The sequence below is a fragment of the Manacus candei genome, unplaced genomic scaffold (genome assembly GCF_025592945.1).
Source record: "Manacus candei isolate 608988 ecotype Guabito, Panama unplaced genomic scaffold, ASM2559294v1 h1tg000024l, whole genome shotgun sequence".
NCBI lineage: Eukaryota > Metazoa > Chordata > Aves > Passeriformes > Pipridae > Manacus > Manacus candei.
In genome coordinates, this window is record NW_026138072.1 from 5,312,236 (window position 1) to 5,330,516 (window position 18,281).

The 18,281-nt window shown below is 39.4% G+C and overlaps 1 protein-coding gene across 3 annotated transcripts in view; it reads right to left on the bottom strand.

The window, feature by feature from the left end:
• AP3B1 (adaptor related protein complex 3 subunit beta 1) overlaps window positions 1-18,281 on the bottom strand; it is a 148,811-nt gene extending 130,530 nt beyond the window's left edge. The window contains exons 1-2 of one of the 3 annotated variants that reach the window (XM_051788095.1): window positions 18,009-18,281; window positions 6,076-6,151 (exon numbers count right to left, since the gene is read on the bottom strand). In XM_051788095.1, the coding sequence (XP_051644055.1) occupies window positions 6,076-6,151; window positions 18,009-18,139 (207 nt within the window). In that variant the 5' untranslated portion in view covers window positions 18,140-18,281. Of the gene's footprint in view, window positions 1-6,075; window positions 6,152-9,325; window positions 9,525-18,008 lie in introns of those variants that run through there. The other 2 variants (XM_051788094.1, XM_051788096.1) reach the window with 2 other exon arrangements.

An 18,281-nucleotide genomic window follows, 5' to 3' on the forward strand; every position in this document is an offset into this window, starting at 1 on the left:
CAGCTTTCTCATAGGCCCTTTTTTAAGTACTGAAAGGTGCTATAAGGTCTCCTTGGAGCCTTCTCTTCTCCAGGCGGACAACCCCAACTCTCTTGGCCTGTCCTCCTAGGTGACATACTCCAACCCTCAGATCATTCCTGTGGCCTCCTCCAGATCTGGTCCAGCATGTACACATTTTTCCTGTGTCAACAACCCCAGAGTTGGATGCAGTTCTTCAGGTGAGGTCTCTGGTACCAGAGCAGAGTAGAACCTCCCTTGACTCACTGGCCACGTTTTCTGGGCTATTATAAGTGAACACTGTCAGCTCACAACCAGCATTTCACTCACCAGAACTCCCAAACCCTTCTTGGTAGAGCTGCTCTCAATCCCTTCATCCTCCAACCTGTATTGATACTGGGGTCTGCCACAACCCTAGGGCAGGGCCTTGTACTTGGTCTTGCTGAACCCCATGAGGTCCACATAAGTTTCCCATGGGTCCAGCTTGTCCAGGTCCCTCTGGATGGCATCCCATCCCTCAGGCATGTAAACCACACCACTCAGCCTGGTGTTGTCTGCAAATCTGGTGAGGGTGCACTCAATCCCACTGTCTACATCACTAATAAAGACATTAAACAGTACTGGTCCCCGTACGGACCCCTAAGGGATAACACTTGTGACTGATGTCCACTAGGGTCCAACACAAATAAGCAACAACAAATATACAGGGATCCAACAAAGAAACGTGAGCTCTGCAACTGCAGTTACTCCTGTACATAACCATCTTACACTTTGACCATTATTCAACATTATATAGCTGATTAAACTTCATATTCTTAACTCACAGGTCTGTTTGTGTACTTTGTTGATAAAACACATCAAAAGCATAAAGAATTAGGATCTTACGCAACAAAAGCAATAACACACAAAACCAGGCAATACCTGAGAAACTGTATATTCACAGAAGCTCAGAAGAAAGATGACGGAAGAAGAAAAAAGGCAGCTGTAGTTCAGGCTATTAGTCAGTCTTTCAAAAGGGTTTAAGAGCAGCTATCCAGCATGATGTTTAAATTTAACATCTTGAACTATTTCTTGCAGCTGTATTAAAAGTCACAAAAAGTGACAAACTAAAAAGCAAGAATACTGTATGAGTTTCAAGGGTTTTTAATCTAAGAATCTAAAATAAACCACTGCTGTTAGGACTGAGGGGTCTTCATAATAAATGTCAAATTCAAAATGACCACACAGAACTCAGCACCAAGATGCACTGCAGAGATGTACAACAGAATAGAATAATATCATCTTATCTTGATGCAACGGAAGTTATGTTACTCAAAAACTGAGATGATCCTTAGACTTCCCTGACAGGCTCTAACAGTATGACTCCATGCATTACTTGGATTATTTAACTGATCAACCATAATAGCTCCAGCGTACCACGTAAATATGTATTTAGGGTCTTTTAAAAGAGTGTATTTTGAGTCATTATTGTATAACAATTAGCATAAATCCTCCTTAGCTCATGGATCATTAACCTGAAAGAACATAATGGTTCCTTCCAAGACCAAGGTCTATCATGTCATTTTGGTTGCTATGCCTAGAGATTCTCCAGTTGTGTTGTCTTATATACCTGGAGTTTCTGCACAAAAACTTTCATTCTAGAATGTGCTACGTAATGCCAGAGTGTATTAAACTTTTTTTTTTCTATGTGAGAGACACATATATGGATGATACTCTTTGAGGAAAATCAGGTATGTGACTGTTTTCTAAATTAATGCTCTGAAATCTTCTGGAGTGAAATTCCACAGAGTATTTTCCCAGATGAGAAATTCAGATAGGCTTCAAGATATGGTACTGAGAACATCTTCGTTGTTGTAATATCTGTGTATGTTTTAAAACAAATATCAGCTATTGTGTTTTCATGCATAGAGTATAAAATGTATACTCTTCAAATTTATTTCTAACCCAGCAGTATTGCTCATACTCATTCAAAGATTGCATTTATTTTATAGCAAGCATTTAAGGAAGAAACAAAAAAATTACATACTGACTAAAAATAAATATAAAAAAATAAAATTATTGATCATGAAAGTCACACATATGTCTCTTACCTGAACTAGGCTTAGATACATTCGTGTCTAAGAGGGGAGTGGAAAAATATGGACTACTCCTATGCTTGAATTTACATTGTTAAAAGTCACTCTCTGGAAGACAGATTTCAGTTTATTTGTAAAAAATCTCCTTTGTCCTAGGAGAAAGTTCACAAACCACCCGACAGTAGGAAGAAGCAGCAAAGGATGCCATAAGTAGTGTTCTCCTTGTACTTCTCTATCACACCTATATGAAGGTTCAGCCTCTTGAAATCTACTAAAAGACTAAGAAAACTATTAGTATCATAGAATTATAGAGTCATAGAACGGTTTAAGGTGGAAGAGACCTTAGAGACTAACCCCTCTTCCATGGACAGGGACTGTTTATCAAGCATTCCTCCTATGAGGACAGGCTGAGAGAGTTGGGGTTGTTCAGCCTGGAGAAGAGAAGGCTCTGAGGAAACCCTATAGCACCTTCCAGTACCTAAACGGCCCTATGAGAGGGCTGGAGAGGGACTTCTACAAGGGCATGTAGTGATAGGACAAGGGGTAATACCTTTAAGCTGACAGAGGGTAGCTTTAGATTAGATGTTAGGAAAAAATTCTTTACTGTGAGGGTGCTGAGGCACTGGAACAGGTTGCCCAGAGAAGTTGTGGATGCTGTATGCATAGCTTTTTCCCCTATCTAAAACTAGTGAAAAGAGCATTTCAGTGAGACACTTTAAACAATACTCTGACAACAGAGTTCCTTTTTTCCTCTAATAATAAAGATTGAGGAAGCATTTCTGGAAACACATCTCATTCCTGAGAGATATAAGCCCCTCTCTATATGCAGGCATATAAGCACCTTTGTGCTCTGCAAGAACATTATCACCACTGTTACAAGACCTCATGGCAATTGTGCAACGTCCCAGTCCTCGCCTGTGAAGCTCATTGCTTGAGTTTGTTATGTCAACCAGAGGTTGGTACCAGATGTGTGGTATGAAACATAGTTTAAACACAGCACAGGAAAACAGCAAACACTTTGAAGATACGGAAGGAACTGAAAAGAGAGAATGCAGTAATTCAAACAACTCACTTGCCGTCAAGTTTAGCTTACAAGCCAAAAGGCTGTTACTGCTTTAAGAAGCAGTAGTTGAGAAGAGGAAAAATATCCAAGAAACAGAAGGTGCCTGCTGTCATTTGGGAAAGCAGTGCTCTTCCTCCATTGCACAGGCACAAAAACCAAGGATCACAAACCTAAAACAGGACAAAAATCTAGAACTGGAAACTGGGGAGAATTGTCAGAATCAGAAAACAGGGGAGTAGAAGAAAGAATGTGTCCAATTAGTTCTGCCTTCCCTTGCTGAAGACTTCTTGAGCCTGATCACTTCAGCCTAAGACCATCAAGGACCACAGCTATCAGTGCTAACCACATGTCTCCAGGTCATGGCATCATACACTTCCATAAAATTAAATAAACAGTTAAGAACTCTTTTGAATATGCAGCAGCAGCAGATATTTATAATGACTGCATTTGCTCATTGCACACTTATTTACAGTGATAGGATTGTTTGTAGCAGAAAAAAAAAATCAATCTAGTAAAACCTTGGTTTATAATTTAAATCTGATTCAATTTAATGGTTTCTAATTCCCCCCACATACATACATACATACATTCAGTTGCAACTGCTTCTAAAAACAGATAAAGATCTGGCAACTTTTTGAAAAAGAAAACCAAGGGAGCAACACGCAACTTTCCCCAACCCTCCTGCCCACAGTAATAGCCAGAATAATAGCTTTTCTGAGGGAAGGACAAAGAATGTAAGTTACCATAGCTTGAAACCATGACACTTCTAAATGCCATGTTTTTTTGCAACAGCACTTCTATATGCCAGACTCTCACTGATCAAAACCTGAGTAATCCCACATCATACCAGAGAAGATGAATTAACAAACCTTCCACCAAACAAAGAATGACATCATGAAATAGCAGTTGATAGTTACCCAGATCTCATGGGTAATAACGTCTCTGGCAGGACTCGGATCAATGGCAAAAAAGACAAACAGCTTAAGTAAAACTTTCATCACTAAAGGGTAACGAAGGGAGAAACTGCCAGCTCTAGAGTCTGTGGAAAGAACACAATCACATTATACAAACTGTACCTATTCACTTTGGTATGTACTCGGATAAGATTAAGGATGTAAAAACCAAGGAAAACAAAAAAGCACGCCCAAAGGAGACTGAAACCAAGTCAAATGGACACTGAACAGTTTTCCATAGCACATTCTTCCAATAATTTTAAGAAGAAATAAAGGGAACTATCAACTTCATGTTCAGTTTTTAGGGTTTAAACACACAACGGCGTTAAACATTATTTCACAGAATCACAGGATATGCTGAGTTGGAAGGGACCTACAAGAATTATCATACAGGGCCCTCCTGGCCCTGTACAGGACCATCCCCAAGAGTCGCACCACGTGCCTGAGAGTATTGTCCAAATGCTTCCTGAACTCAGGCTTGGTGCTGTGACCCCCACTGCCCTGGGGAGCCCATTTCAGTGCCCAGTCATCCCCTGGGTGAAGAACCTCTTTCTAATAACCAACCTAAACCTCCCTGACACAACTTCAGGCCACTCCCTGGTCCCGGCACTGGTCACCACAGAGAAGAGATCAGTGCCTGTCCCTCCTCTTCCTCTCACAAGGAAGTTGTAGACTGCGATGAGGTCTCCTCTCAGTCTCCTCTTCTCCAGGCTGAACAGAACAAGTGACCTCAGCTGCTCCTCACACAGCTTCCTCTCAAGGCCTTTCACACTCTTCATTGCCCTCCTCTGGATACTCTCTAACAGTTTTATATCCTTCTTATATTGTGGTGCCCAAAACTGCACACAATATTCAAGGTGAAGCCGCCCCAGTGCAGAGCATAGTGAGACAATCCCCTCCCTCAGCTGGCTGGCGATGCTTTGCCTGATGCCCCCCAGGATACGGTTGGCCCTCCTGGCTGCCAGGGCACTGCTGACTCACATTCAACTTGCCATTGACCAGGACTCCCAGGTCCCTTTCTGTGGCACTGATTTCCAGCATCTCATTCCCCAGTCTGTATGCTCATCCAGGGTTGTCCCATCCCACGTGCAGAATGTGGCACTTTCCCTTGTTGAACTTCATATGGTGATTGCCCAGTTCTTTGATTTATTGAGGTCCCCTCTGCAGGGTCTCCCTGTCCTTGAGGGAGTCAACAGTTCCTCCCAGTTTTGTGTCATCTGCAAACTTGCTTAGTGTCCCTTCCATTCCTGTGTCCAAGTCATTTATGAAGATGTTGAAGAGCACAGGGCCCAAGATAGAGCCCTGTGGAAGCCCACTAGTGACAGGTCACCAGTCTGATGTCACCCCATTCACTATTACCCTCTGTGTTCAACTCATGAGCCAATTGCTCACCCACCACATCATGTGTTTATCCAGCTGTGTGCTGGATATTTTGTCCAGAAGGATCCTGTGAGTGACAGTACCAAAATCTTTACTGAAATCCAAAAACAGTACACCAAGTGGCTTCCCTTGATTGGCTAGGTGGGTTACCTTGTCATTTAATCACCTCTATAGGTGCACAGTTTGCCTGAAATACTTAGTCAACTATATAAGCATCGTGCTCAATTAAAAAAAGAAAATCTTTATTTAATCTAATAAAATAAAAATAGTAAATGCAATTTGTCATTTTTCCTGCAAATTTCTGCTGATTCCAGTCTGCTGATTTTGAAGCTTCTCTCAAGGAACCATTTCCTATTCAAGGTCTCACTGAAAGTAATTATTTACAGGCATATTGGCACTGTTACATGACTATTTTAAAAGTACATGACAGTATATATCCTGATATAGGAATTTCTACACAAAATTCCAAATTAAGGATTTCATCATTTCATTACCACAACTTTTAAACATCACTTAGAGATTCAAATGCTAATGTTGTACAGGATCTGTACAGTGAAAACATTATTCCCATCCAAGAAATAAAAATAATAATAAAAAAATCACATACCCCAACAATCCTCTTCATAGCATCCAGTTTTGCAGAATCTTTACTGCTTTCCAACATTTGTTTTAGGTCTTCATTTCTACGGTAGGAAGAGTAAAGCATCAATTAGAAAAAATAAAGAATAAAACCAGAATACCATTTTTATATTCTCGCATCAATTCAGCAACTTAAGTTGAACCACTGCCCCTTCTTGTCCACTTTTAAATTGTATTTACTAACATGCTGGCCAGGTACAATGAAGTGTTTAGCAAAAGAATCTATCAGATTCTAACAATAATGTAATATCACACAACTTCAATCAGCTGTATGCTCAACCTTGACTGGAATCCAGTTGAGGTCTTGAGACAGAAGAGCTTAGTTTAAACCAACTCAACTCATTCCCTTCTCCCTTTTTCCCCAGTGAGGGCCAGATGCAATACCCAAAGGTTGACACGTTTGTGTTAAAATGTAGTATCAGCTAACATAAGTCACTGTAAAGCCCAATAGTAGACTTCAGTATGCTTTGAATTTCACTAAAAATCACACATATAACCTTTCATCTGCTTTTCTGGGTTGTAAAATGCCATTCCCTGTCATCAGGATTAAAAGCCTCAGATCTGCAGTATGTCTATGCTACAAGCCATATGATTAAGATAGCCCGATGATCAGACATATATTGTCCAAGTACGTTTTACAGGTGAAATAAAATTCTCACAGAAAAATATCAAGTCAATAAGGATGCTCTCTTGTAGATACATCTCCTCATTAGCTGCCACTAGTAAGAAACCTCACCCTGCTTGGCATTTTAGATGCAAACAGATCACAGTCTAACTGCATTTATAGACAGCGAAAGTTTACAAAAAGAATTCTTTGAACAAACAGCCTTTTGTAGTGTCTGGATTAAGTACTAAAAAAATATGAAGCAAACAATGGCTCAAGAAGAGACGCCTGCAATACTCCAAAGAACTCCAAAAGCTTTCCAAACCCTGTGAGCTTTCACACATTGAAGGGCCTGGCACCTCGGGTAGACCTCGGCTGGACACCAGGGGTCCACCAAGCCACTCCATTACTACCCTCCTCAAGCAAGATGAAGGTGAGAAAACAAGATGGAAAAAAACTCATGTGTCAAGATAATGACAGTTTAATAAAGCAAAAGAAAAGACTGCATGTAGAAGCAAAGGAAAAAAGAGATTTATTCTCTCTTTCAGATCCACAAGCAATGCCCAGCCACCTCTCAGGAAGCGGGGCTTTAGTATACATAGCAGGTGCTTCAGGAGACAATCATAATAATGAATGCCCACCCCCTTCTCCTTAGCTTTTATTGATGAACATTCACCATACAGTATGGATTATTCCTTTTGTCAGTCAGGGTCAGCAGTCCTGGCTATGCATCCTTCCAAGATCTTGCCCACCTCCAGGCAACCAGTGAAGAGGGATATTGGAGAGACATCTTGACTACTGTGTGAGCAATGCTCAGCAGTAGCCAAAACACTGGTGTGTCATCAACTACCAAAAGAAAGCACAGCATGATGAAGGCTGCTATGGGGTAAAGTAACTCCACTCAGCCAAACCCAATATATCCAGACAAGATTTCAAAAGTGAATGCAAAACCTAAATATATTCGGATTTATCACTGCCCTTAGAATTTCAGACAGCGAAGAAAAGAGGTTTAAGTCAAAGCCATAGTTAGTTACAATGAGACCAAATGTTGTCATCCATTCCTTTATAAATCCTTATAGAACATTTTTCCTACTTGTAAGGAACAGAGTGACTCCAGACTCCAGTGGAGATCTCCTCATCTTTTCAAAGCCAATACTGCATCTATTTTGTGCCCTCCATGAGAAATCCACATTGCCCACGTTTCAGTATACATCCACAAAATTAAGAACCACAACCAGATGGAAAAAAAACCCCAATCAACATTATTTCCTACCAAGCTCTCTTTATTCTTGGCCACAGAAATAGCTTATTTTGCTGACCATTCCTATCCACCTTGGTATAGGATACCAAGTAAGTCTCAGTTCTTTTAGGTTAGCTTGAAGTACCTTGCCTGAGACTTTGCTGTAGCTGGCTACAGAAATTCGGAGACCCCTAATTCTTTCTGTTTAAGTCTTAATCCTTACCTGTGGAAGAATCTGTATGACACGGTTATCAAAGTTATGTAGCAAAAGTCTGGACTTGATTTACAAAGTTGTTTCTTATCCTATGCTCCAGCTTCCTACTGCTGTTGCAAACAATGGAATACATAAAAATTTTCTTAAGAAAGGATGTTCTTTGATGTTTGATCTCTGTATACTTTCAAGATTAATAAATGAGAAAGGAGATTTAATCCATGAAAAAGATAGCAACTAACAAGCCAGCTTTACGTTACATCTAGGTGTTAAAAAGACAAATTACTTGTCAGTAGAATTGCCTTGTTAAGGGCTCAACATGTTTCAATTATCTCAGACCTAGCGGGAGTTTAACAAAGCTTGGGAAGAAGGATGTACCACTGACAGTGGACACAAAGAATGTAGAATTTATGGTTCACAAGGACATTTGGTAGAACCCCCAAGATAAAGAAGAAACTAATAAAGACAACTCAGCAACAGTGCTGAATCAGCTCCAACTCGGTAAAAGGTAATTCTGCAGTGGGAGATTATGACTATGGTCCACCAACTCAAAAAATCCACCGACCCAATGGAAAAGAAAGGCTGAGCAAGTGGAGTAATTAACATGAGAAGCAAGAGAATCGTTAACCAACAGAAGACAGAATATTAATTAACACGAAAAAATAAGAATACGTCAACAAAGCAGAAAATGTGAAAAAAATAATTTGAACTTCAGGATCAAGTAGCAAAAACAGAGGAAGTTATACAAAACAAGATCCAAGTAGCTGCTGAAGATTTTCTCCCAGAATGTAACAAACATGAAGAAAAATGGAAAAGGTGAATTTAAGATGTGAAGACAGAAGAAAGGACTATATAATGATAAAATGTACTTCTAACTGCTTATAGAAAATATCATACATTTCAAATTACAACATTTTGAAATGTTAACTGGGAAGACATAAACCAGAGAAACTAAGATAGGAAGACCTGTTTTCAACCAGCCTTGCTTCCATAAGAGAAAAGCAGCAGGTAGGGAAAAGAAAAAAAAAAAGAGAAATTAAATTACAAGTTCTTGATGAATCCATTTGGAAATTAATTATTACTTAAATTGATGAGTTGTGAGGGTTGTTTCAAATATTTTCTGACAAATTATAATCCAGGATTACCAAACATTAGGTACTTACAGAGTAAAATATTGCTCCATACATCCACATGGATCAGCAGCAGCAGCAAGCCTTTTTTCTTCTACAGTTAGATACGGTTTCAGTGTAACCTCAAAGTTTCGCCCCTTAAGAGCAGATTTAATAGTGCAAGACACCTCAACTATTTTACCCAACATTGTGGAATTTTGTTCCATTCTTTTAAAAAAAAAAAAAACCACACACAAAAATCAGTGTGCTCAATCAAGCTTGCCTTCCAAGAGTGAAGTCTACTCAAAAAAAAAAAGAAAATCTTATTATGTAACAGGATACCCACTCCCTCGCTGTTTTAACTTCTAGAAACAAATATCCTTCGCAGATTTCAAAGGTCATTTCCCTCCAAAAGCAACTCTTATCAGCAACCTCAATGAACAATGGGAAAAGCAAATGCATTTCAGACTTTCCTAATACAGTTTATTGTACAGTATAAAAATATTTCCATCTTTTCAGCATTAAGAAGATTTAAGGGAACTTCAATCCTTAAGTTAGATCCCTCAAAACCAAAAGCATAAACGTAAGCACCACACTTCGGTTCATGTTTATATACTCATTAATTATTCGGAACTGACAATTCTTCAGTACAGAATGTTAGATAAATAATTTCTTTATCACTTATGTCCACTTGCCAGGAGTTCAGGAAAATGCAAGCAACTCTCCAGCTGCATCAACACCTTTGCCCCTCCCTGCTAAAACTTGGAGAGTAATTCTAGCCTTACAGAATTAGGTACATATTACAGATGATTGAAATATAAGCTTTATTACTTCAGGAGTAACACCTGGTTTAAAGAAGCCTAATCTGATAGTTGACGAATGATGCAGAGCTATACAAAGCGTGAAACTAATGGCTCCAGACAGAAGACATCAAAAAAACCCCACCTCTGTTATAGTAAAAATAGTCTCTGAGCCATTTTCCCTAACAATAAGAAGAAAGAAAATGACTTTCCAAGAGCAAAAAAGGGATAAACAAGAAGACTCTCACTTGTCTGCCCAATGACACATCTAAGAATGCAATGAGATTTCCCTGAGTTCCCAACTCATAATCTAGTGCTTAACATCATGCAGCCCCACCATCCAAAACGCTGGAAGTTCAAAGCACTGCTATGGACTATAATTAGAAATATTATACTCATATACAACAGTGCTATGAAATATGATCTTTTACTATTGGTATAGCATCTACTACAAAAGGTAATGAGTCAATTATTAATATATTTAGAAATCAGTTCCCAGCTGCGTCTGTAATCTTTACCACCACAGGCTTGTATTCCTCAATACTAGAATTTGAAAGCTAAAGGAGTGTAAATTAGAAATGCAAATTCATCACCTAACTTTCTCTCATAACGAGCATCACATATGGCAGATCTGCAATGACACAACACGATGGGCATCACAAAACACATCCAGAATAATATGATCTCCTCAAAACACTGGTTGAATGTTAATTCAATGAATCATGAGCAAGATGATTTCTAATTTTCTTCTATGCTTTCATATTTTATGATTGTGGTATTTAAAATACATAATACTTTTCTCCTTCTATCTCAAAATGCTGCTTTCTTAATACCTTTGTACCACTTGTAGATACAATAGAGGTATGGATATGATAGGACTGCCCTATTCTAATGCACCAAAATAAGAGGGGGTGCAGGGGGTGGAGATGTGGTGTGATAAGTGTGTGGAGTGCAGAGAACAAAATAAAATAAAAAAAAAACCACCCTGGATCTTGAAATTCATAAGATTATACTGCCAAACAGCTTTAACAGCCTGTTATGCCAGAAAGCACCTCGACCACGTAACTCTCTATGTTGATTATGGTAAACAGAACTAGAGATGAACTCTGAATATGCCATACTATTGTCAGCACACACTTGGTCACTAAAACTGCTGTCTTGCTCAGGTTAAGACAAGGATTACAGATTCCATTGAGCAACATTACCCACTTTCACAGAAAAAAACAAACAAACAAACAAAAAAAGGGTAGGCATAACTACACATCACTGAGGTTTACACACATTTGGCAGCAATAAATCTGAGCCCCTCAATTACTTTGTCTTCTCCTAGGAACTATGACAAACTTTTAATCATACTAAAATATTAATCCATAACCTGTGGCATGTCATTTGCCACTGCATCTACAAATTCTGAACAATTCTTGTTAAGACAACACTTGCTCCACTCTGGAAAAATATACATTTGTTTTATTTTCTATTCTTTTTTAGGAACATTGAGGAACATTGTAAGATGAAACCCATAAAAGGTTTTGCTACAGTTCCAATGTACCCAGTCACTTAAAGAAGTCACCCACTAATCATAAAGCTTTCTTTGTAAATAAGCAGAAGGTTCATGAGTATCAAAACTGAAACTGAAGCCCAGTCAGTAATGCAACAGAAACCTTGGGAACAGTTTTAATCAACTCTACAAAAGAAGAATGAATTTTAAACAAGTAAACCCATGGTGAGACAAAGGGTTTTCATATATAAGGACAGCATTGGAAGAAAAGATACAGGAAATGGCAAACAAATCCACCACAGGGGAGGAAGCGAGCTTCTTGGTATTATGGCATAAGCTGTTATAGAACAGAAGTTACAAAAGTGCCACTCAGTTGAACTTTAACAATGCATTTCTTGTTTTACATTTTCCATCCGCTGCATACTTTCAGTTACACAGTATCAATTGCACTGTTCTTGTGTTCAAAGACTTTAGGAGACTTCAGTTGAGAGGACATGCTTTTAACCAAAGCATATTAAGATTTTTTTTTTTGCCTTCAGCACAGCAAAACGTTCCAATGAAAAGTTCAAAATAAAATACTGTGAATGTTACCAGGTTTGAAGCAGAAAATCCACACTGAGAGAGCAGCTTAACCTTTTGCCCTGTCACCTGAGTAGTAATGAAGTCCTGTGTAGTACTAATGAAGTCCCATGTTTCCCCACAAAATTTTAAAAAAATATATTTTTTTCTTACATTTTACTGGCACTGCAAAATCCTCAAAATAAATTGGCTTATTTTAGGACATGCTATTGCGTAAACTCTAAATGAGTTTAACATTTAAAGAGGAACTACAAATTGATTTCAGAGCCATAAAACTTGGAAGCTAAATTGGCAGGAAATACATGCTACCATGTGAGTTTACTTTTGCTGTTCATTGGGAGTTTTCCTCTAGCAGGAAATTAAGAAACCCGAGTTTCGCTGAGTTTCAGTCTACACCACAAACTGTTTGAATGACATCTTGTGGTGCTGTTAAGTATTGCCATCCTCTTCCATTATAGCACTGTATTTATTGCTAATTCACAACACAGTATTCAACGATTACTTCAAGGAAGACCCAAGTCATATGGCTACAAGTGTAGTTGTTCTATGGTTTAAAGAGATATTGAGATAAGAAGTAATTTATTTGCTTTCAGTCACTCCTAATTTTTCAATCTGAAAAAGAAACACACTACCCAAAAAGCAAACTTGATAGTTTAAAGGATAGCCTGCAGAGATGTGAGGAAAACCAGGATAACTATAGTATCCTCTAAGGCTGAGAGTCACAGAGAACAAGACCAATTATGGTATGAGCAGCAACAAAATTTAATTCATTTAATTATTGCTTTGCCACTAGTTGCTCAAAGTACTTGCAATCTGGATGGTTTAAGTATAGTCTCATCTTTCTGAGAGAGGAAACAGATAGAAAAGTGTAAAGTTAAAACCTGAGTAAAGCATCTTCCCGGTTTTCTGCTGCGAACCTGTAGTACTCGAACAGTGCTTCAGCAGCTCAGTGCATGAACACCTGCAAGTTGCTGCTATCACCACCGTCAATGCAGAGATGTAAACTACCTACATTTCAAATGCTCTAACCAGATGGCAGCTAGTATGACAAAGCAGTTTGAAATCCTTTCTGGATCTGGTTGCAATTTAGTCTAAGATTATCTATTGTCAGTAGAGTAGTAATAGACACTACTTCACCCAGAAACAAGAAAGGCTGTCTGAAAGGATGAAAAGTACCAATCTTGTAATTCCACTGCCTACGATTTCTTCTGATAGTGCCCACACCATTGACACTGCAAGGAAACTTCTGCTAGAGAGAAATCTTCCTTGGTGGAAGATATCAGTTTCCTGAAGGCTGAGAATCTGAGGTGGTGCCGCCACTTAAGTGGTTGTGTCAACTTACAGCATGTCTTGAGGCAAGTGATCAGCGTTTGTAGACATTTGTAGATCACTTTGCAGCATTGGGTAGTTGTAAAGAGATTATAGGGAAGTGAGAAGAAGTATCACAGAATATTCTGAGTTGGAAGGGACCCACAAGATCATCGAGTCCAACTCTTAGCGTTTCCAGCTTTCCCAAAATTGGTGGGAAAAGGTTTCTTTTAAAGATACCACCACAAAGCTGGTGTTGTCACTGACAGAACCAGTGTTAGTATATTTACATAGAAGTACATGACATTTCAGAAACCCTGTTAAAGAGCACTACAATGCTGTTCATCTTCTGGCAGGATGCCAAAAGAATTCTGGTTTCCTTCCAGAAACAAAACTACCAAAGGGTGGCACAGACAAGGATAGCCTTCAAAAAGCAGAACTAAGAAAAAGTGGAATTTCTTGCAAGCATCAGCCTTATAGCAGTTATAAAAATGTGTATTTAATACCACTCAGGATGCAGATCAAAGCAAGCATCTAAAGCAAATATATGACAATGCAATAAATATGCAGAAACCACAGTGAAGACCTTAAACTATAAAACTTGCCTGAGAAAATAAAAAAGCCTCAAAAATGTAATGACTACATTACGGACTACCATAGCAAATCAACAGCTCATTGTTGCATCCTCATATGTGCCAAGTGCATGGCAATAAGCATATATTCACTCTGTGTCACTTCCCATCAGATCTGACAGATTTCAGCTGGAAAAGTGCTCTGCAATAGTATTGCCCACGTTTGTACACTGCACTTAGTTCCTATCCTGGTACTGACTAGAAGGTTCAGATTTTATCTTGTAGACTCATGAGTTCATCCAAACCATTCAGCTTTGCTGGGCTGTACATCCTACCGAAACTGGCATATCGCCACATCAGTGGGCACAGGGCCATTTTAACAGATGGGAAAGGAAAGTAGTTGTGCCAATGAGATAGTGGATGCATCGAGTTTGAATATTAGAGCTGGAGTGTCCTCCAAGAATTTCACAAATGGCAATCCATGTACAATCTCTCCATGACTGGTTGAACAGAATATGCCAAGACAAAACTAGATCAATTTAAGACTCCAAGAACACCTCTGGCAGGTTGAAAGTTGAAAAGTTCTGAAAGTTGAAAGCAAGCTTTTAGCTCCAATGAGTCTGGAAAAGTCTTCCGCACAGAGAATTGGGCAATGAGTATCTTAATGAAATCACCACCTTCAGCTCTCTGCAAAACACGCTTACAAAATCTCTGCAAAAAAAAAAAAAAAAAGGCTTTGCAGCCCTGATGAGTTTTCTGATGAATGGCTCAACAAAACACATAAGCCAGATTTGCAAAAAAAAAAAAAAGTCTAATAAATTACAAATGTATTTTGCTTGGCAGGAATACAGTTTAAAGATGCAAATCAGTAAAGTTGAAAATGTGTGTTATAAATTTTGCCATCTGCTTCAATACTGTACTTATCAATTGATATCTAATGACATTACTCCTGTGGTTTACCTCTAAGTTTTAACATTTTATTCAGAAAAAGCAATAGCTAGTTTTATTGCTGAAACTGTACTATTTCCAAGAACCAAACATTATTATACTTCAGTTTTATATGCAGGTAAATTTTGTTTAAAATGCAATTAATATAGATGAAAATCCTCTGTCCACCTGCAATTAACTGTAAGTAGTAATAGCTGCACCCTAATATAAGCAATTAACGGGGATTCTGTGTACTAATTAGCTCTCCAGTTACTCTTAGAAGTTGGAAAGTAGTTAGAGTTTTTACTCCTCCATATAGAGCAATAATAATGTAAAATGAATAATGTAACTATAACAATATTCTATTATCTCAGATGATGTGCATCACATGGTACCTCTCTACACTATACAGATTATTTTGAGAGTCTTCCAGTGCTTATTGCATGGATTCCATCTATCAAGAACATGGAGAAATAGCTCGAGGCCCACAGGCTGTATTCAGCTTATCCATAAGACTTATATTACCCATTGGCTCTTACAAATTTTCTGCTGAAAACTCCTGTTATGGGCAAAAACAGTCTGCACTTGTCTGCAGACTGTTTCCATTATTCTGGTTGCCAAAATCTGACCCTTTTTCTCCTTTTTTCAAACATATGGGACATGATAACGATTTCAGCTGAGTATTTCTACTGAAATGTGAAAAACAAAACAGGACAAATGATGTATATTAGGTCAACTTCAGATTTCATCTTTAAGTCTACTAATACTTATTTGTGCCTCTGTGCAACTTGTCATAGGCCCTGCTGCAAGATCAAAAGCAACTTATCCTAATATACAATTTGTTTATTTCAGAAGCACTGTGGCTTACTTCCTCTTCATGGCAAACAGTAGAAGACAGACACACAAACAGAAGAGTTTGGAATTTTTTTAAAGAAAGGGTTTACAGTAGTGTCTTGATATTTATACATTAACTGCATGATATTGTTACAATTAACTCCAACAGCCAAGCGCAAGCGTCTGATCCAACTGTCACTGCAGCAATGTTTAGGGCCATATATTACATATGTGCCCCTTTGCTGAGGAGTACTTCTTGTATCATCAGTAGGTCTAAGGAAGAATTCCCGCTTCCACAGCAACAAAAAAAGCACTGAAACACCACAATGACATCAGATATAAGCATATCAGCAGTAATGAATGACAATCAAGAGAGATCAGCAAACAACCTCTGAAAAGCCCTAACAGTAATTACTTTTCACCACTGGAATATTCCATTATCCCCACACTTTCATGTGCAAGAGGGAGGGACAAATCTAGGACTGCTCTGTACGTCCTTGTATTGTTTTTTCATCAAGTTTTGGGCTATTACTAGAGTGAACTATTAAAATATAACCTATATGCTTGATGAATTATTACTGCATTTTCCAGAGTGCAACATCGTCTGCTTTTCTAATAGTAACCCTCAATTGCAGTCCAGTGGCTTTTTCACATCACACAAATTTCATCATCTTCTCTGCACAGTGTCTGTTCCTCAGCTACCCAATCCATACTCAGAGCTTAACAACACAAGTCTGAGTCATGGATAACTTCCTATTTCAGCAAGAATTTTTTTTGTCAGCTACAAAAGACCACTGAGATCAATGCCTGCTGTCCTCTCAAGTAATTCCTTTAGAAGACAGACATTCTCCCTGTTCCTGTAAGTGTCAGAGAAAGTCTGGGGGAGCAATTAATTAATAAGACATTCACACATATCACAAGCTATTCTGTTTCTTCCATACTGAAGGACAGTCATACACATACACACGTACAAAATATCTCAGGACCCCAGAGCTGTATTTCCCCATGATCACTGGGGAGCCTTGGGTAGAATTAGTCACTACAGCTTCCGCATCTAATAAAACAGGGAGCTATACTTCACTTGCAAAACAATCTGCAAAACAGTCTGAAGTTTATGAGTTATGTAGAGAATTATGACCATGACCAATGATTGGGGTACCCCCCTCTGTGGAAAAAAGAACATCACAAAATGATGATTAAGAAATGAAGTGCAGAGTTGTTTCTGTGGAAGGGGACAAGAAAAGGAAGGTGCAAACAACATAGATAAGCTACAGCTGATTCACAGAGGGGCATCTATGCTAGAGCATTGAAAAAAATCAATTGGAACAGAATGAAAAAGCAAAGAATTTAGTGGAATAGAAGGGGTAGAAGAAATGCGATTCATCTAGCAAACTGAGAAGGCCCATCAGCTGCTGATTCACAGAGCTAAGCATCAGAGTGACAGCAGCTTCATGTTGTTGTGATTTACTTTGGTGTGGCACACAAATAAATACATCAGTCGAGGTTTCTAGAGCATGAATGTTCTCTTTGTGCAAAACAATCAAACTGAAGAAGTAGCAATTGATTTTCTAATGTACATGAGACCTTAGTTTATGGTGCTTTTTATTGGTTGCTCTTGGAATAGATTTCCAATTTGTTGCAATTGTCCAATTGCAGCTTAGCAAACCTTTTGATCCCTTCATTTGGACACTCTTCCTCTCCAATCCACTTTTTCTTGAAGAAGCTGAAAGCTCTCTGTGCCAGTGCACTTGGTTGGGGCCTTTTTTCCCCTTCTCCATTTCCTCATTTTGACTTCTGACCAAGATACTGTTAGCACTGTTAACACCCACTTCGAGCTGGCCACGTCGCCCTGAACAACTACATTTCCAACTACAGCCTCCACAAATACTTTTTTTACAAGCACTTTTATATATATAAATATATATAAATACATTTGAAGGCAAAATTAAGATAATTCCAGCGTGGTTAGCTGTCGAAACAGAGGGAAAACGATAAGCAGTATTTCAAACAAACCAACTGAAAAACTTTACAGCTAACCCACTCCCACTTGCACACCTTAAACGTAAGCAAGCGAACTTTTCCGCGGAGTCACGAGGGGGGGGAAGTGGGAGGCCCCCGGAGCTGCCCCTGCCCGTGGGATGGCCCGCCAGCCCAGCACCGCCCGAGCACCCACGGGATCGTCCACCCAGCGCCCGCACCGAGCCCTCTCCCTCCCTTACTTCTTGGTGTCGCTGCTAAAGAGCCCGAAGGCCGCGGGAGCCGAAGGGGTCACGGTGGGCGCCGCTTCCTGCGCCAGCTCGGGCGCCGCCTCTCCCCCCTGCTCGCTGTAAGCGAGCCCGTTGCCGGACATGGTGATGGTGGATGGTGACGGTGTCGCCGCTCTCGCCCCTCGCCCCGCCAAAGTTGCGGGCGCAGCCCTCCCACACAGGCGCACCCCGCAGTCAGTCACACCCCGACAACGCCGGCGCTCCCCCCGGAAGCTCCCCGGTCAC